Raw genomic sequence first — 20,688 nt, forward strand, 5'->3', positions numbered from 1 at the left:
TCTCCCCATACCTTGTGTCACTTGGCTTGTGTTCAGGCTCCGGCAGGCCTTACTTTTGTTGCATGTCTGTATTTCTTATGTCATAACAATCATTTCTCTGATACTGTAGAACAAACAACGCAGTCAGTCATGCAAGGGGCTATAATAGATTTTCTACTGCTATTGCCTGAATTAATTGGAAAAAGTGGAAAATATTGAGGTAGGGTGGGTTTTGTTCTTGTTTCAATTTAGTATCTGTTTTTTAAGGAGTATCTAGAACAGACAGGGTAGTCTTAATTCGCCTTTTCTATTTGTTGTATTAGGCTGTTTATTTCTGTTAGCCTTTTCAGAGGATCATTAGCTACAACCTCATTGGGACTGTGTCAGTATGAATCAGGTGCTCCTTTGTGCCTTTTGGCTTTCCCTAGCTTTTAGTTTAAATGTTTTCCTGCAATTTTCAGCCTGACTCCAGTTTAATTAAGGTACAGACAGCATGTCCTTCTTTTACAGGTCTGTCTCATCCCGAAAGGTACCCCATTTCTTAATGTATATAAAACCCCCTTCTCAGCATCACCATCTCATTCATTCTGAGACTCCAGATCTCTGCCTGCCCTTAGCATATAGAGCTATTAATAAGTCTCTTAGTGAAAGTGATTATGAAGGTCCTGGACTTCAGTATCCTGGTTGATCACCTGAACTGAGCCTCCAGAACATCCCTCTGACACTTCTCGGTGTTACCAGTACTGATACAGACTGACTATTGACCCTGCTCTTCCTTGTGAGCTATTGGGAGATCCCAAGAGGGCTGGTCCCTTTGCCCCTGACAGGCAAGTTACCGTGCAGTCCGTACTTCCTCCCTGACATCTGAAAGCCAGCCAGTTCTGTGGCCAGTAAAGCAACTTCCTGCCTTGGAGTCCTTTCTGCTGCAGGTGTGTCCAGTGTGCAAGAGGACACTCTCGCCCAGATGGGTACTGTCCTCCCCCAAGACCCGCATCCCCAGCACAAGAGCTGCAGCAGTGGAGATGAGGTTATGCAGCGGTGTCCCTGTAGGCCTCATCTGGGACCTTTATATTTCTCTTAGCTGTTCCAGTTTCACCATTCCAAGCTGAAGAGGATGAGGGCCAGGAACTCCTTGTACTGTACACACACAGACACACACAGAGACACCCCCCCCCCCCCCCCCCGCCCCTGCATCCTGTATGTGCATCATATGTGCTGTGCTCCAGCCAGTACCACTATCTGTTCCTGCACTTTGAAATGTTGAGCTTAACATGTTACTTTTAAAAAAGTTTTATTACTTTAGCTTTCTCTTTTGCTTCAGTGATTAAGATTGCTCTCCTCCTACTGTACTGTACCCTTTGTAAGATGCTTAGCAGTGAAGTAAGATGTAGCCTGTATGAGATAAACTGAGTGCATGCATGCCCACGTGGGTGAGCATGTATGAAGCAGCAAGCTCACCCGTACCTTTACGAATGCAGTCTCCCAGTGCACTCTTCCATCTTGGCTGCCCCAGTTCACTACACTCTGGTTATTTAGCTTCTACCTTTTGTCCTGTTGTCTCTATGCTGGGTATGCTCAGCCCCCTTGTCAGGATCAGTGGACCACCTTGCAGACCTCTTCACATCCCACCCTCTCACCTCCACCACAGCAGTCACTTGGCAAATTCTCAGGGCAGCCTCAGCAAACTCCCACTTACCCAAGGTACACGCTACCAGAGGAATCAGGCCAGCCCCAAACTCACCAGTCTTGCTTGCCTTCACACTGTTCTTGGCTTTTCTGGTCAAAACAGTGGTACTACCTGCTCTGTTGGATTGCCCTTTGTTTGCTATGTGTACTCCCGCGGCAGAGAGATGAGCATTCATCCTATTTTGTCTGGAGTAAACAAATGCTCTGTGCTGACTGGATATAGCATCCATCTTTTTTGCGGATACATCGTGTCTCACTCTTGTGTAGGTTAAGTCTGGGAGACTACACAGGTGTACAGTGACACTGTGTATGTAACTACTAATCATCAGGAAATTATAGTGGGATGCCACCACCTATACTGTTCTTTAATATGTCCATATTTTTTTGGAGCACATGTTTTAAAAGATACAGTTCTTATTTTGCTCGCTTCACCCAAACATTGATGCGTTAATAGAAAAAGGGAACACTGCAAGGAACATCATGTACAGGTCAGCAGAATTACTAGAATACTTACAGAAAAAGCTGCAGAACTCAATAGTGTATTACAGAATGTTCTTTTACTTCACTTATAAAAATTTTTATCTATTATCCTTGTTTTCATCCAGTACAGTTCTCTAGTGTTCATGCTAGATTTGGCTAAGTTCAGTATTCTGTGTCTGCAATTTAATTTGAAAAAAGAAATAAATTGCCACCACACTAAAAATTTTCTGACTGTAACAAACCTCTGTAATAGGACAGCAAAGACATCCTTTTGTTTTATGCAGTTTTTAAAACACAGTCAGCAGAAGAAAAGAATCTGGCTAAAGGAGATACTTGAAACACCCATGCAGTTGGCAAAGGCTGATACTGCATGATGTGGTACCAGCCTCTGGAGACTTATTTTGATTATTTTAAGCATTTAAGAAAGTGAAATTGCACTTCAGGTTCCAAAGGAGCTGAAAAATACTGAACTGCTCTTTGGATTCTGTTCTCCAGTAATTTCTTAGAGCATAATGTGCACAGATTTGAGTAAGTATCTGTCTTGGAATACCTTATATTTGCTGGGGCTAATCCAGTGGTCAGAGGTGATTGCTTTGTGCCTGAAAATGCATGTTAACACGCTCAAAGACATTTCTGTGTGATAGGGTTTAAAACAAAGAAATTGTATGTGGAAATGTCTGGGAAGGGCAAATAAAGCCCTAGAGACTCTGGTGTCTATATACACTGCTAGTAAGTGGTCTTCTCTTCATTTAATATCATGTGGGGAGCTAACAAAGATGGTAGCTGTTTGCATAGTAGTCTGTTAATAATGTTGTAGTTACAGATATGTTAGCCGCTTTGATGAAGTGTTGTTAACAATCTCTGTCCATGCAGTCTACTCTTTTCAGACAGGAGGTCAACTTCACAGTCCTGAGAATCTGGTATCTGAAAGAGAATGTCTTTGATTTTTGTTTGGAGGGGTGGAGAGAGACCTGGTTCAGGTCTGTCTCTAGGTGAGTTAGGGTGAGTTAGGCTGCTTGCAGGCTGTCTGCAAGGCTTCCCTGTGGACTGGGAAACAGGCAGGCCCTTAGTCTGCTTCAATCTTCAGTCAAGGCCATCTTTATATATTGTATGGACATATCTATCCAATAATACTCATCTGGAAGAATGAGACCACTCCTTTTTTAAATTGTTGAAAACTGACTTTATAGGCTTTCTGTGCCGTATATGCAGCTCTAGTGTGAAAGTAGATTATCCCTGAGACTGGTGTGGCAGCTTGGGGTGAGATGGCTATGTGATGTTGCTGCTGGCTAGAAAAAACATATAAACCCAAGGAGTAAGAATAGCCTGAACATGAACTGCTTCTACACATATCATACTGCAAGTAAAAGCTGTATGCAGTCTGTGTTGGAGCCTGAGGTGGCAAAAAAAGCTATTGCATTTCCATATATTCTCAGTTGCTAGCATAAAGTACAGCATCATTAATATAAGGTAGCAGCAGCTCTTTAAATAAAAGTACTTTTTGTTCAATTGTTTGCTTTTAAGGAATAGAATTTCTCAAATATCTTTTATTTTAGACATGGACTTGATGTGTTTGGCTTTACCACAGACTTATTCAAGCATGCTGAAAAAGAACCTGCTTGCTGTGCAACAAATGAAATCTGTTTATCTAGTGATCTTTTAAACATGTTTTTTCTGGGAGAGATAGCAAATTATCCCCCCAAAAAAGCAGTATCTATCCTTGTACACATTTTTGCTTTGCTAAGTAATAGTTGAGTTTATTCACCTAAAACATTATCTCTCATATCTAAGAGCAAAGCTTCTTTCTAGTGTCTCTTCTTACTCAGGCAATGTATTAGCTAATTTATATGTTATAATTTGTAAGCTGTGTTTACACACAAATTTGCATTCATTTACATAAACCTGCTTTAAATGATCACTCTTATTCAGTGTCAGCACCTCTGTTCAGATTAAAAAGAAATTAATGTTCAAATAGTCATTTGCACCTGGTAATGGAGTACCAGCCATTGTGTGCCGGGGTGATACTTGAACTCTACCACACCCTGGGGACACGCATATTGGCATAGTGTGCTGAGGTTTTTTGGTGCCTGGCCTTATTAAGTGACAGGTGCTTTAACCATTTAGTTTAATATGATAGCACAATCATTTATTTTGAGCTTTGATACTTTTATGATTAAACTTGTGTAACATCTTTAATTTCACATACACAAGTGATTGCCCCCAACAGAAAAAATCTCCCCTTCTTTCCCCTGCCTTCTCCAACCTCTTGTTTTGTAACCTTTAGTTTAACACTGGGGGAAGAACAAGACCTAATGAATATCAAAGTACGTAATAGCTATTTAAATATCTGATAAGCATCTCCCAATCATATATGTACACAAAGTTTAGCAATGAGTGATGCGCAGCTCTTACACCTGATGAGGTGTGCTCCAGGCAGTGCTGTGTCTTAAGAGTGTGTGGAAATGGGGCATTTGAGTGGGTCCTGATGAAAAGTACTATTCTTATTAGGGAAAAGCATAGCGAAAGTCATCAACAGCCTTGTCATCTTCACCATCACCACCTGCTGCACTGGCAAGGACATCAATGGGAGGACATTTGTCTTGAGATGCCATTGCTTCCACTCCCTGTCACCATCGGGCAGTTTTTCCTATTTCTCTTCTCTCTCGCTTTCTCTGCTTTTTTTTTTTAATGTTTAAATTAAATTTGAAGTCCATGTGTGCCATTAGGTATGGACCCCAGGAATAAATTTTACTGCATTTAAGCTAGAGTCATCATCCTTTGGTCAATGAATGGAAAGTGCTCAGACACCACAAAGTTTCTGAACCTATTTCTGGTCTCTCATTCTAATGGCCAGACTCGGACTAGTCAAGACTATGTAACTTTGCTTTTTGCCATAACAATTGACTTCAAGTCTATAATGCTTCTAATTTCTAGAGTGGTTTCCTTAGCTATGTCTTGAACTAATTTACCATTATTTTCTTCTTCCCTGACTTAATAATTTTAGTTAAGTTTTAAACTCGAGATGAGCTTGTATTGTGTGTTATGGATTAATATTTGGAATTGTGCTTCACCAGAATTTGGAAGCCTTCAACATGCTTGTGTAAGTCACTCTTCATTTTGCCTGAAGTTGTCAGAAGATCTTATAATTTAGATTTCTGGATCCAAAGAGCAAAGGAAATAGTAAAGGAAGATAGGGTTTGTCAAGGTAATAGCAGAAGGAACAGTGGTTGTGATGTGCATATGTTCATGCAGCTGAAATTGTCAGAAATTATGAGTGAGTTTTGGCTGTCTATCAAAACAGTTTTGTTTGTCTGTCAGGTGATGGATGTTCACCATCTCCTGAATATCAGGCTCGGGATGTCACCCGGCAGAATCATTATCTGCTCTTGCAAAATGGGGTCATAAATGACTTCCAAAGGTAATGTGGCTATTTAGGGAACCCTGTGATCTTATCTCAATACTCCTGTTTCTGGTCTCTCATTCTAGACAGTCGCCAGGCTGTACCTTTGGAAGCTCTAGAAATCAAATTTTCATATGCTTTTGATTTAAAAAAACCCAACATAAAAAAGCCCCACTTCTATTTTGCTTCAGCTAAGTTATTTTTAAAATAAATTTTGGTTTTCAAAATGATTCACTACATTGGACAAGTGTTAATTAGAAAATCCCTGCTGGCTGTTGAGTGCTTTCAGTTATTCTGATTAATCGGATACTACCACTGTGTGGAATAATTCTGCCACGACTTGGGGAGTCTTTTAAACAATTTGCTGCTGCTTAGGGGTTCCCAAAAGATTGATTATAAACTGAGACCATCACAGGAGCATGTAATTAAAAAAAAATTTAAAATCTGTGCTTTTTTTAACTCTGACAGTTGCAAATCCTGTAAAGAACTGGAATAAAGATAGATCTGACTGTAGATATGGAGGTGAGTTACAGAAAATTACTTTGGTCTATGGAGAAGATAGCAGTCAGACTGAAGAGTTTCCTCACATCTCCTTTTTCCTGTAACCTTTTTACTCCGTTTTGTCATTAAACCTCCTGAGTGCAATCAGACATATTTTTTTTGAGAATTGTCTTTTTGGCATGGCAACTACTGCAACAACAGCATGTAGTAGCAGTCACAGATACTCGTAGTGTGTTAGTAGTCAGCAGGGAGTATTAAATTACAGGCCTGTACTGCAGCAATACTTACCCAAGAAACACATGCTAGAAAGTGCCATTTTTTTTCAGTGAAGCAGTGGGGAACCTTGGTTTGATCTTAAGTATAAACGAGAACTTTTGATTTGTTGTATTTAACTTTCTTTCATGTTAGGAAACAAGCCACAGAGTTAGCTACCCCAGCTGGAATAGAGGGGGAACTTCTCTGGTCAACATAAAAAAAGAAGCTACGTTCAGTTTAAGAGTAGATCCTGTGTGAGATATTTGCCGTCTTTTTAATGTTCTCTTAAGGAGGAGGAAAGTGGCAGCACACAGTGTTTAATCTCTTTAACGGGAAAATAAAGTGGCATGGGTCAGAGATCTACCCAAGAGACAGGGCAAGAGACATGAGACAGGCACACCTGTAGCGTAGCTGGTGCCAGGGCTGTGTGCCCAGGTCAGAGCTTGCAGACAGCTGCCAGAGCCATGGGCTGCGGGGTCCCAGGTGAGGCCAGTTGGGGCCACTAAGGCCCCCAGTGGTCAGCCTCTGTGAAATTTGCTTTTGTGCATAATTATACAAAGCTTGCATACAAGATTAATGTTAATACATGACATTGTGCCTGTGTGAAGGTATGTCTGTAACCCTACTTTGAGTGTTAGTGGCAGTGGTTATGCTTCTCTGAACATCTTTCTGGCAGATAGAGCATGGCCTGCTTTCCGTCTTTCTTGCCCAGTCTTGCCCAATCTACGTCCCCACTTAAAAAGCTAAGAGAAGTGATAGGTGTGGTAGCTTGCTGAAAACCCACCAGGTACAACCAGACCTGTAATACATTTTCCTCTCCCTGCTCCGGTCACTCAGGCACAATAAGGGAAGAAAGTATACTCTGCTCTCTGCAGCATCTCACCCCCTCTGGTAGCTGGCAAGAGAAAGCGACTGAAATCTCAGTGCGGCTGTTGGCACAAGCTGCGCTGCTGAGCCTGGGGCCAGCACGGCTGGAGAGGCGACGTGAGCGCGGAAGCCCTTGTGCATGGGCGAGGAAACCCACGCCCTGCCCCTGGCATCCTTCCTCACTGTTTGTCACGGTGAGGGCCGAGAGAGATTTCTGTGCTCTGTTACCTAAGAAGCAAAGTCTTACACCAGGTAACAAATGACACAGCAAGAGCAGTGTTACAGTGAGGTTCAGAGAGAAAGGCTGTTGGGAGTGGACAAGGGGCTCCTTCTGCATAGAAGTATGTGTAGAAGAAAAGCAGATGGGATTGTTACACAGAGCACCAATGTACTGGTGATGTTTCACTAGGCAAGAAGGAGATTCTTGTATTTTGTTCTGTCTGAAAAATAAATATTTTGCTGATTTACCATCAGCTATTACTGTGAATCACTGGTCTCTACATAAATAAAGCTGCTCCCTCCCAATTTCATGGGATTTAATACCAGGTCATATGCTCTTGCATATGTTTATCTAGTTCATGCTAAAGGTCATTTTCATAGAGGTTTTCATAGGAAGATTTATTAGGGAAGTCAGTCACCAGAGCTAAATGTTTTCAAAACAGAATAGAAAAGGTGCTCAAAAAATATAAATGTGACTTTATAACTAGCTCAACTTTTTATTTGTTTAGTGCTGCTAACAAGGACAGCAGCCTGTATTTTTTGTAACATCTGAGTTCAGGAGATGTTGGCACGTCTAAGTTTTCCTTTATGGGTCCAACTTGGACCTCAGAACTGTAATGAACAAAGTATGGGAGTTTGCTTTGGTTTTTCTTGCACAGATGAGTAGGTGTCAGGAGACTCAGTGTCATGCCTGGAGCAATGGGACTGCTCTGTCCCATCTGTGTGGACTCAAGGTAGAGTGGCAGCATGCTGTTTATCATCCTTTGCATACAAAGGTATGAAGTCATGATGTGATTTGTGCCTAAGAAACCATTCAGGCTCTTCATGGCTGTTTCTTGCTAAATAAAATCTTTGTGGCATGTTGCAGTACTGAGAAGGCTCATTTTGTAAGGTTCTTTTGTTCCAGCAGATTAATGGAGTTTGGGATGGCCTAAACTTCTAAAGAAAAAGAAATGTTGGCCTGCCTTTCTACTGTTAAAGCATTTTTCTGCATTTATATAGGTGTTTTCATGAGAAAGGAAATTTTGTTCTTTAGAATATATTGTTGAAGATGTAAATCTGTAAATTTTCAACTTCTCCAGGGTGAAAAAGAGGTTGTCTTTAATCAAGTTACTTTATTTTCAGTGTTTTATGCTTAATTCAGTTGAGTTAGCATGATTAGAACTAGGCCTCTCTTGGCCCAGTAAATATGGCAAGATTTTATTTTGAAAGATTGAGAGTAAAGAATACAAGCTATTTCCGTAATATGTTTGATTGTTATATGTTCCCTTGTGTTTTTTAAATGTACTTTTTTCTAAAGATCGCAAAAGTGTAAATCAGTTTTGTCCACAGAAAGCAAAATAGAGGACTCTGGATGATCCTGCCACTGGTACCAAACAACAACAAAAAAATGACGCTGGAGTTTTACCTACACCTGTTCTGGTTGCGGGCTGTGTGATATTTTGGGGAGCAAGTGTAGTGATAATCCAAATAGATAAAATTAAGTTTAAAGGCATATGAGTAAATTTTTTTAGGTAAATATGCAGGTAAGTGCCTATGAAAATAGCTAAATGCTGTTGCTCCATCCAAATGAACAGGTGAGCTGTGTACACACTATAGCGTTAATGCAGTATTTGTCTAAATGACACCATCATTAGAGTCACAAAACTTAGCTTTGAAGATTACTTAGTATTCACATTTGTCATAAACTCTGCTTGGTTTGGGATTTTGTTTACTTGCCTTTCAGTAAATGTAAGAAATATCCTACCTGGTTTGTGCTAAACCAGATAAAAAAAAGAGCTCTTGTAAATAATAATACAGACCAAAGAGTACTGAACAACTCTCATGTCTGAAAGCTTCTCTTTCTCTCCCCCTCCCCCAACTTTTGCTGTTGGTTTAATAAAAGGCACTGCCTCCCATACCATCTTTGCCTCTCATTACTTTGCAGAGCTGTGATTCTTGTGGGTGTTGTACTGAAATGGTAGCTCGAGATTAATTTTTTTTTCCGGCTTCATCCGCTGAAAAGACATAAAGTTCTCACCTATAGAGCAATTTCATGAAATGTACATGACTACTCCAATATAGCTTTAATGACAGGTATTGAAAATGTATTTATATAAAAATCCTATCAGCCATGAACAATTCAAATAGGGTAAAAATGGAAAATTAATAAGTAGATTGAATTAATAATGTTCTCAGATGTAACACTTGTCATAAAGAGGATACATTCAGAGAAAAAAAATCACCTACTACTATCCATTGTAGTCAACAAAGTCAGCATGACTTTAGTCTTTGTAGATCTTCATGTTTTTAAATGTGATAAAGAATTCTTAGAAACAAAAAATTACCCTAAGAATATATATGGACAAAGAGGAGGAGGAATGCATTTCTTCTTCAACATTTGTTCTGTTTCCCAGCAACATGAAATTGGTAAAACAAATAATAAGTTAATAAAACAAAAGTTAGAATAGAGGAAAGGGAATAATTTTCGTGCCAGTTGCATTGAATTACAGTTTTTATGTATTTTCAGAGCAGTGTGAATCCGGTAATCGTATTATCAGTGTTCATCTAAATGTGACGTTTGAAGGAAATAAGAATTTAACCAGATAATGTCTTCTGGCTCCTCTGGTACGCTGTGGAGAGGAGTACCAGAGTACTGGGGTACGTTAATGCTGATCACACCGAGGTGACGTTAGGAATGAACTGTCATCACAAGAAGGGTCTGCTGGCAGCTTGGGCTGGGCCCATTGTTGCAAAAAGAATTAAAAATGATGATCAGATCGATACTGATCAGTCTCTGAGTTTGTGTCTGTGGGAGGCTAAAGCTATTGTTTTATACTCCCTGTGGAATTTGCAATTGGCATGTGTGATATGCATACAGGGGGTAGGCTCTTCCTCCCTTCCTTTTTTCCCCACTTTGTATTTTAGAGAAAAAAACCTGCCTTCCTCTTTTATGGGTGACATTACTCATTATCCTGGTGAAAAGGATTGAAAATTAGAGGAAAACTGTCCTTCTTCATTCAGTTGTCCATAGCAGGGAGAATTAGAGATGACCTGGAAGTCCTGCTCTCCTGTCACTGCTGGTGTCACGATCTTAGCAGGAATGAGAAGGCAGTAAGGTAGCTTTTTGATTGTGTTCATCTAAATAAGTATTGGGACAGCCAAATTCATTGACAAGGGCCTGCTTGAAGGATGAAAAGTAGCTTCAGGTCTCAGTTTTGCATTTTGTTTTGGTTTTAGCTTTTCTGCGTAGGTTTATTTATAATGTAAGTCTCCTTGCGTGTCCCACAGAGACTACATCATCTCAGTAAAGGAAAGCTAGTTATGCAAAATTTTACAACTAATTAATAAAATAAAGCAGCCTGGGATCAGCGGAATGACCAGAAAAAGGATATCTAAAAATGCTTCCCAATTAAGTCTGCTCATTTCCGAGGAATGGAAATAGTCCTTTGGGTTATTTCACAAATTCTCTTGGTGTATGGCATTATAAAATTTATTTTTAATTTCCATTTTCTTTGCAGAGTATCATTATCAGGTCACATTGAAAACATACAGCCTTGAGAGAGTAGTGCCTTCCGCTGCGGTTTGTAAGGGAGCTCTGTGTACACTAGCAGGTACATCTGTGGTGGGTGGCTTCAGAACGCTGCAGAAGATAAACCACATGACTGCCATTAATATTGTAATGAGCCATGTGGCAGAAATCACCGGTTGAGTATTTGGCTTGGAAGAGAGGTGCTTTTCTTTTAAAAAAACCCAAACACAGACATGTTGCAAAATAATCGATGCATTGTTTAGTTTAACCATTTAAACCCAGAAAATTCTATCAACCTGCTGGTAATATTTGCTGCTCTGTACTGCCAGAATAAGGCTCATAAGTAGGCTATTAAACAGCAATTCAATAACAGTAATTATCAATGTGTACACAACTCAAACATTAATATTGCATTAATGTTTTTTGCATTTATATATACACTAGATGGTTTATGAAATATTTAACCATCATAGTTGTCAGTTACATCTCTCTATTAGCATATTTTACCAAAAAAGCTTGAAATGGTAAATTAACTTTTCCATCCTTGAAATGCCAGGGAGTTTTTGATTTATTTGCTGTTGGAACACTGAGGCATGAACAAAAAAATGAATAACCTCCACTAAAAATAATTTTATTTATATAATTTAAAAATGTGTATAATATAAAAAAATTTATAGGAATCAGGGAAATGCTATGTCATGTAAATTCAGCTTTGGGATACAGGTGGGACACCCTGCTCTCCTCAGGGTGCAGCTTTTCCTGCAGTCTGTTGAGCTACTCATGCAAGCAATGGTAGAATGAGTCAAGGTTAAACAACATGTCTTTGAGTTCCTACGTAAAGATTTTTTTTTGCATCATTATAGTACTAATTTTTGAAGTTAATTTTTTGTTGAGTAGGCTCCAGAGGCAATTGTAGACTCTTAGTAAAATGCTGTGGTCTTTTTGTTTTTTCTTTCTTTACTTTCAATCTAGAACATCTACTGTTTTAATTCCAAGTTTGTTACTTTACTGATGAAGTCTTCCTCTGCTACGCCTTTAGACAAGAGTCTTCTTCTGAAGGCGTTTCTCATAAATGAAAGGTTTTAAAGCAGCATCATAGTTTGTGACACTCCTACAGCGTTAGCACAAAGATCCAAATGGATTATGGATATGGAGCATCCACAGGTTTCTCCGTTTATAGGAGTGGCTTGGCAGGACATGGCAGACCGTTGTCATGCTCCCTGTGCTGAATATTTTTTTATTTTTCTAGGAATGCACTGGAGTGTTGCGGTCTGTCAGTAATAATTATATTTTTTATAAAAAAGAGAAAATGGGATCGCCTTGACAGAATCTGGAAGAAAGGCCATATGCTAGTTTGCTAAAATGATGACATCTTAATGAAGGCATTTTGGAGCACGGGTGGCTATTTTTCCTGCTTTATTTATATAATTTTCAAAATACAAAAGAGATATTATTACAATTATGCAATTAAAATGACCATCATTGTGAAGTCCTCTGTTCACTTATATTAAACTTGTCTTTAAAGCTTACAGAGTGATTCTAATGTGGTTTTTCCCAGTACACATCGGGTAGCAAACTGTTTAAAACTATTACTGCCGATGAGCTGTCTCCCACTGGAAAATCAGACAGAGTTGAGGTAACCTTTGACAGTAGATTGTGCTGTTATTTGAGTGCCTCCTCATTAAGCATTGCTTATGCTTGCCTTGGCACTTTAACGCCTGAATGGCTTATTACAATGTCTCTTAGAAAAAGAGTTTCTGTAATGCCGTTTTCTTAATTTGTTTTTTAATAAAATGCCCTACTCGGATTGAATTGACAGGAGAAAAACAATTCACATACATATTCATTAGTTTGTATTTGAGATTCTTCTATAGTTTATTCTTAGTGTAAGCACACTGATGGTTTGTTTTGGAACTTTAATGACAGTTTGGTAATGTATTTGTGAGTAGTTTTTCTGTTACATGACATTGTGCACCATGTACAATGCTGCTGTTTGGGTTTTTTTTAACCAATCCTGTTTGTTTTTTTTTCTTCCACAATTCATTTATTATATATTTTTGAGACTTGCTTCTTTCCAACACTAGTTTTATGTCTAGTTACTTATTTTAGTAGAACAACCCAAATATGTTCTCAGTGCAAACTGCGGGGTTTTTAGTTGTGGAATGATTTTGCATTGTGTTTGTAAATGTATTTATTAAGTTGTTTTTGCAGTCATTGCTGATGCAAATTAATATAACCAGTGAAATAAAAGCTGTCTAAAAATTCAAATAATCTTCCTTATAAATGAATCAAAAATATATGTTCTGTAGCAATTAAAATTTTGTCCATATCAAAAATAATAATGTGTGGTTAAAAGAATCTTAATCTTTTGATAGCTTCTTAAAGGTTTCTTATGAGAGTTAGCAAAAACACTTAAGTAAGGAAGAATTTAGTTTTTCATGTGCAACAGCTCAACTTGACTAAGACCAGGAATAGATGCAGACCTGGTTTGGACTGCCTGTATCTGATGCAGTATTGTTACTATGGGCTAAGGATACAAACAAGGTGAGGTTTCTGAGGAGAAATAATGTATTTTATCCTGCTGAGTGGTGTAGCTGGAAAAGAGCAGCTACATGAGGCAAGAAGCAGACAAAAGAACTGTAAAATTGGGTATTGTGAAATTAAAAAAACCCTAGTAACATAATAATGTGGTGCCCTTGGAGCAAAGGCCAGTTTTTCTTCTAGGATGCTTTAATTGTAGCCTGGATTCTGCTCCCTGGTTAACTCCTGCTGGCTGTGCTGGGCTCAGGGCATGTCTGGCTGCGAACAGTTGCTGAGACTATGTAACTGAGACCTTCTGAGCAGTTCAATATCATTTAAGCCTTTTTTTCCTTATTTAAACTCCATCAGTGGGAATTATGTCCCAGTTGCAAGGCACTGACATGTTTTGGGGTTGGTATTGGAAAATACCAGTATTCCTTAGAAGGAGGTTCCTGTTTAACAAAAAAGCAAAACTAAATTTAAACTGGTATTTTAAATTCTACAAGAATTAGTGTCGCAAACATTGATGTGAAACCTTATGAAAGGGAAATATTATTTTTATTTTTTAAACAATTCTTGATTACAGCCCATATTCTCTTGTACATGCTCAACAATCAGCAACCCACATATGTGTGTGTACAAGTGATCTAGATTACTTTTTTGGAATGGGGAGGATGACAATGAAATGTTTTCTGAACAAGTCTTTTAAACTTGTTATGAGTCAACAATTACTATAGGAGAATCTTCTGCCTCAGAATCCTGCTTACTGTGATTCTTTATTACTCTCTGTAATTCCTTGGAAAGGTTGCTGCCCATTGATTTTGTTCCATCGTTCTGGGAATCGCAGTTGCAAGTTGTCTTCGTGCTGGAACAGGCTGTATTACTGTGCTGTATTACAACCTCCTTGCCACCCTCCTGTACTACAGCACGAGTCCTCTGCTGACAGGTCATCTCTGCTGTGGCCGTTCCAGAGCACAGGCCTTCTGGTCTTGATGCAAACAGCATGTTACCCCCCGTTTACTGGGGATTATATTGCTGTCAGTGTTGTCCTTATTTTATAAATACATGAGATTCTTTTAACCCTTGATTTATTGTTTTTTTATGATGCTTTCACACACATCCACATTCATGTTTCATTCAGATTGATCTTAGTGTTTGTGTTGCAAATGTCTACATGCCTCAGGGAAAGGATCCACACATTTTCCATGTTATTTATGTCACTAGTTGAAGTATGCTGAACACTTGGAGATAAAGTAACAAGAGCTTTTTTTTTTTTCTCTGCTATCTTGGAAGACCTTTTGGATTTGCAGTAGCAATTTTCCAGGGACTAGTAAAATATGCAAACTTAATTTTGCTCTTCATACTCACCCTGAAGAGTAAAAAAATGTGCCCACATTTGTTTTTAAGGTAATAATGCTAATTATATAGCTATTACTTAAAATTGAACATTCTGCATCCAGGTAATGGAGTTACAAAGCTGAAGGGGTTTTATCTGTAAATTGATGCCTTTTAGTTCCTTCGTGGAAGAGCTGAAATGACTGTAGATTTTTGGCATACATTTTTGTTGCTACTTTGTCTGTGGAAGCCAAGAGAAATTGCTGGATTACTTTTATTTTCTGTTTGTTTGTTTCCATGTGGTGTAGAGAGATCTGAAACATTTTCACCTGCTGACAGTGGATGGATGATTCAGTACAAGAGAGGAGTGATCACAGAAATGCATCATGCAAGCACTCCCAACCATTGTGACTTGGTAATATTTGTAGGAAAGCAAAAGAGAAGTGGGTGAGAAATGTAGAAATATGAAAGACAGCTGCTGAAATATAAATAATACATGCCTTGGTTTGTTGTTCATAAGCAGAGTTCAATGATACAGTAACTAACATCTTGGTTCTTTATGGATTTAGTGCCTGCATCACAAGAAGAAATGTTTTACAGATGACTGCAGAGAACACATGCAAGAATCCTGGAAAGCTTTGCTAATGATCATGTATTTGTATATGTATGTAGGAAAACACAGCAAGCTGTAAGTGATTTGATTACACCTGCTTGCTGATTCACCCCAATCAATCAAATCACTGCCTGTGTGCAGTCCTCTGGTGGAAGAGGTAGGACATGCATATATGGTTCTTTTGTTTCTGATGGCAGCTGCTGTCTTATAGAGTTAGTTGTATGCTACCTGTATCTTAAGTTCATTTAATTTTTACATGCATGTGGCTATTACATGGTAGACCTTATCAGGTTTTACATAGGTAGCAAGACAATGGAATAAATTTTTAGTTTCAGAGAATAAACTAGAAACTAATTTTAGGTTATGTTGTTCCAGCTTTGTATCAAGCTTTTTTGTACTGAAAAATCATATTGGTATCTGTTCAATTTTAATACACTAATAGACTTAAAAATTCCATATATTAGCAAAAAAGATTAGCAAAAAAGATTCTCTTCAGCTGCATCTATCAGCAAAACACAAGTTTTAAATTTTATACTGCATGTGGATGATTGATGAGGGAATTTGTGTCATCAACCCATGCTAGGTCATAAACCCACACTAGGTTATAAGCCCACGCTAGTGCAAGGAAACATATGGCCAAGTTTTGTTAGGGTTAAGGCAGTTTTCAGTGTAGAGTATCTTCTGCTGTGCCCAGCAACTTATGAAGCTCAAATATGGATGGCTAATTGTATTTCTAATGCTAGGGAAGAAAAGGAAACATATAGTAAAAATGACCATGTTATCTTTTCCATTACGGCAGTCATCTGAATTCTTGGAGGGTTAAAAGGAAACTTAAAAACTCTTTCCACACATCAAGGGTGTGTTTGGGGTGAATGTTGCGCAGTTTTACAGCTTGTCTTACTGTCTGAACTATTCTGTTGCTAGAAGGTGTCCAGACCTAGAATTTTAAAAACTTTTCTTGCTCTTAATGTCAAGAAACATTTCAGTGTTTCATCATTTTTGTAACTGAATCTGGTTCCCTTCACTCAATTCTGGGCACTTGCATGTCTCTGGATTTTGCATCATCAATCCTGATTAGATGATCTACTACCCACTGGCCTTGTTGAGGAGATACAAAATGTGGATCAAGCTGAATTTCTGGCTATTTTAAATAAAAGGGAAGTGGTAAGAAATAATACTAATTTTTCATAGTGTTTTCCGTGAAGGCATTTGAAGGATGAATGACTGTGGCCCATTTCACTAAGCACAATGCTATTCTGGGTTTAACAGTGCTGTCTTGCAGAGAATGGACCTGGGAACAGCAATGTCTCTTGCTGTGAGGAATTGGAGCAAAGAAAAGGGAACTCAGTTATTAAAATTGTGAAAGAAAGAAGACTGCAGAGTGGATACTCCAGAAATCTTATAGTGGAGTTCTGTTATAGATGGGGGACTGTAGAAAAATAAGAGAGGGGAAATTTGGAGAGTCTCAAGAATAGCTTTTTAAATGAAATGTTTGATCAACAAAAATTTTACTACAGGGGTCTGTATGTTATAAGGAAAAAAACCCAACAAACTGAAACCCCCCCCCCTTTCATTCAGTCAGACCAGAAATGTCACTGTGATCTTGACAGTGAAGCACCTTGCCTGCCCTGAGGTTTTGCAAGGGAACACATCTCTTCCCTTTGGCAAGTTGGAATAAATCTGGTTTGGCTCTGTAAATTCATATTTCTTCAGTGAAATGCCTCACTCTGATAACTAGAAAGAATATTTTTCCATGGGATTTTTTTTTTTTTTAATAGTATTTGATTTAGGGTCATACTGATTTTTTCAGTTTATTACTCATGGTGTTTCAGACATGTGTGTCAGTCCCCAGCTATACTTTATTCTTCCTAGCGAGTATTGTTTTAGTCCATTCACAGGGCTAGGAGGAGTGGAGAGAACCATTTATTACAGAGTCAGCTGTGGAGGGAGGGAAAAAAGCTTGTTTCTAAATATAACTTAAATTAATCCCACTGTGCAGGACGTATTAAGCATATGTAATTTCTGTTTGAAGACATCTGTGTATAAAGAATCAAGAGCAAATGTGTGCAGCTGGTGACCTGGTGAATGGCTGCATGGCAAAACTATATAAAGAGTAAAATTTTGTTTCTGATAACCTGGCACTTTGGAGAAAGGGAAGCACAGGTAAACTGATGCAGAAATGACATCAGATCTTTCTTAGTTGTATAAAGCAAAAAAAAAGAGTCACAAGACTGTGGGGTAGGCCAGAAAATAAATTCTGCTCTACGAAATAGATGTTACAATGGGATCTTTCAGCTACAAACTCTGTAATTTCATCTGCAATGGAGGATGAAAATTGATGCTAATGGGTAGGAATTATTTTTTTTGAATCAAAAGTGCAAGATAGCCTTAATTACCAAGGAAAATATAAAGTCTGTCTTCCAACAACTAGTAATTACCACAGGCTTTTTAAATTGTGCCCCTCAAATATAATTCGTTTTAAATTGTGTGTATTTCTGCTTTTTTCCTCAATAAATAAGCCAGGGAAAATCAGCTAACCAGTAACCGAGTCAAGCTGTCCAGCTGATTGTATCCTATTAGACAGTATAGATCTCACATATCCACTATATTATGGTATGGTGCAGCAACTAATTTTTTTGGTAAGTTTTGTCTTAATATCTTGAGTGAATTAATACTGGAAAATTATTAGATACAGGAAAAATAATTCTGCTAAGCACAGTGTTGTTGGACCACGTCTGTGTTGTGTTCTGGTCTGGTAGCATTTTGTACAGACATGAGGGTGAAGGCAGAAGGGAGTAAGACTCTGAAAAGCACAGGAGGTCGTCAGGTCCCGAGTGGAAGGTGTGAAGTTGTTCCTGTCTGCTGTGGATTCTGGAGCAGCTTACAGCTCAGGCCAAATGCTGGAGTTGCTCTAAAGGACTTGAGTTTTGCCACAGCCTCACAAGTGCAAAACTGTCAAGTCTCCCCTGGATCTGACCTTGGCATGTCATGCAGAGAGAACAGAGGTCCTGCAGATTTCTCCTGGAAGAGCCTTGTAGAGACTGAGGCTGGCCCTGTAAATGAAGCAAAGTTGAGCCGAATCTGTGATGTGAAAAGTCACATCTTAGTGACCACATCTCCCTAATGGCACCAGCATGCCTGCACGTGAATTGCAGATGCACGTGGGCGAAGTCAGACAAAAAAAGAGCATCTGAAGAGATGTGTCTGGACCTACAGAAGTGGCTACAGGCTTTCTACAGACAAAGAGATACTGGCATATAGCATTGTTATTTAAAAACAAATCTTAAATGTACTTGGTCCCTGTGTTAAGACTGCTATTTATGATTAGATTCAGCACAGGTGTCAGGGGAGCTCAAGAAAATCTCTGTGTTCTTGACATCCCCTTGCATAGGAAGTGCTACTATTGCATCCCCTCAGTCGTTTCATGACTTACAGGTTCAAAATTGTCCTTTTCTGAGTTTTTTATAAAACAAAGGACAAAAGGTATTCCTCTTGTGCCAAGGATGATGAAGAACAGACTGGCCATTCAGAAAATTACCTGCTTCACTTGCAGCCCAGGCCTTGTAGTGTTTCAGTAACATCAGACTTGCTCTCTGAGGATAACTGGCACAAAGCCTGGTGTAAGAAAGGCCAGATGGTTCACTAGATGTGAGATGTGATACTTGGTTGGCAAACAAGATGTAGGATCTTCAGCTAATGGTTTCATGTACATTGATGATGTGGCCATCCAATATTTTTACCTTTTCTATATCTCTTTCCTTTATTTCTATTTCCTTCCTCCATGGAAGAGGTAAAAACATTGGTTCCCATGTCATGGGGGACTCTTATGGGGGTCATGTAAAGGCCTTGGCTTTAAAAATTTTTGGTTATATTTTTGCTGTAAGTAAAACAAGCGGGTCCCTTAGGCACTGTGATTCAAAAAGTTAATAACTTTGAAAAGATTTATATTCCTGTTATGGTTACAGCAGTAAATCTGGACATTCTTTTTTCAGATTTTTAATTCCCTAGCTTAGGTTTCAAAGGTAATGCAATACATTTGTCATATTTTCTTGACATGGGAACAATCCAAGGTCCTGAAGTTGAAGATGCAATATTCTTTAAACTTCTTTCCTTCCTTCCAAGGAGCTTGAAGAGTTTCAGGTTCTTTGAGGACATCAGTTTTAAAATAGAGGGAGGCAAGGAATTCGGACAAGTCAAGCGTACTTGACATAGTAAGTGGATTTGGTTATTTCCTTGATCGGTTGAAATTATTGTGGTGGCTGTTGAAGGACTGAAGTTTATTGAAAGGGAGAAAATGATTGTTCCTGCCTAGAAATTCTGTCCATTTAATGTGACAGTGGGTATGAAGAACTGGAGAATTATCAGTGCAGAGATATTTCTTATCTCCCTTCAGATAGGTATATCTGAAAGAAATAAAAGTGGATATCAAAGACCTTTAGCATGACACACTTACTTTAGAATCTGCCTGCGGACAATAGTTTTATGAAATACTAAGGACAACAGTAAAAATTCACAAATGGAATTATATTAATGATCATTTTTCATAGCCATTTTGACATTACAGATACCATCATATCATACAAGTTATGCTTGCTGTAAGAACAATTTTAAATTTCTTCATGTATGTTTTCTGACTTTACTCCACTTCACAAAAAGTGACAGTAGTTGCTGCCAGTGGATTGTGTAGGTAGGTGTTGGCCTCGGACTAGTCCTAGGCAATGCTGCAACAAAAGTCAATGACTTACCTGTTCCTATAAGGGAATCTTCTAGTCACTTTCTGGGGTAAAGCTGCTATGAACTGGCTCCTTCCCTAGAATCTTTTCTACCTTGTAACTGTACACTTTCTTGGGAATGGAAACCATGTAGACAACTATCACATGCTAAATGAAAGGGCTTGCAAGATAATTTTCATCTGTGCTGAAACACTCTGCAGGTGACTACTCTGTAGTGGGCAAATTCATGCTTGATGTAGTTCATTTTAGCTGAGTTTGGTGACCAGAGCTCCATGCTGACAAATCTCTTAAATAGTTATACTTCTAAGTCAATGTTTATGATGTAAGTAGGAATATGTGAATGAGAATTCTAAGAATATGAGTGAGAAACCTTATCCTAAAAATAAGGAGATCACCTGTTTTATGAAGGAATGAAAATGTTTGGTATACAGCAAACCTTGTTCTAGGGTAGTTCTTTTGCAGCAGACACTTCATCTTGGGTATAAAACATTTGGTTGCACAGGTACACAAACTAAAAATGGAAGAAATATGTTAAAAAATAAAATAAGTTATTGCCCACTCTTTTTAACTGGAGTGCAATTGTCACTGA

General features: G+C 38.6%; 1 protein-coding gene across 4 annotated transcripts in view; it reads left to right on the top strand.

The window, feature by feature from the left end:
* Positions 1 to 20,688, top strand: part of GPR176 (G protein-coupled receptor 176) — a 44,697-nt gene that overhangs the window by 12,664 nt on the left and 11,345 nt on the right. Inside the window, exons 3-5 of one of the 4 annotated variants that reach the window (XM_074909126.1) lie at positions 5,220 to 5,228; positions 6,060 to 6,071; positions 10,528 to 10,558. The exons of the other annotated variants lie outside the window; for them this stretch is intronic. Coding sequence (XP_074765227.1) covers positions 5,220 to 5,228; positions 6,060 to 6,071; positions 10,528 to 10,558 — 52 coding nt within the window. The remainder of the gene's footprint in view (positions 1 to 5,219; positions 5,229 to 6,059; positions 6,072 to 10,527; positions 10,559 to 20,688) is intronic. 4 annotated transcript variants of the gene reach the window in all.

This window comes from Athene noctua, chromosome 6 (genome assembly GCF_965140245.1).
Source record: "Athene noctua chromosome 6, bAthNoc1.hap1.1, whole genome shotgun sequence".
In the NCBI taxonomy this organism is placed as follows: Eukaryota; Metazoa; Chordata; class Aves; order Strigiformes; family Strigidae; genus Athene; species Athene noctua.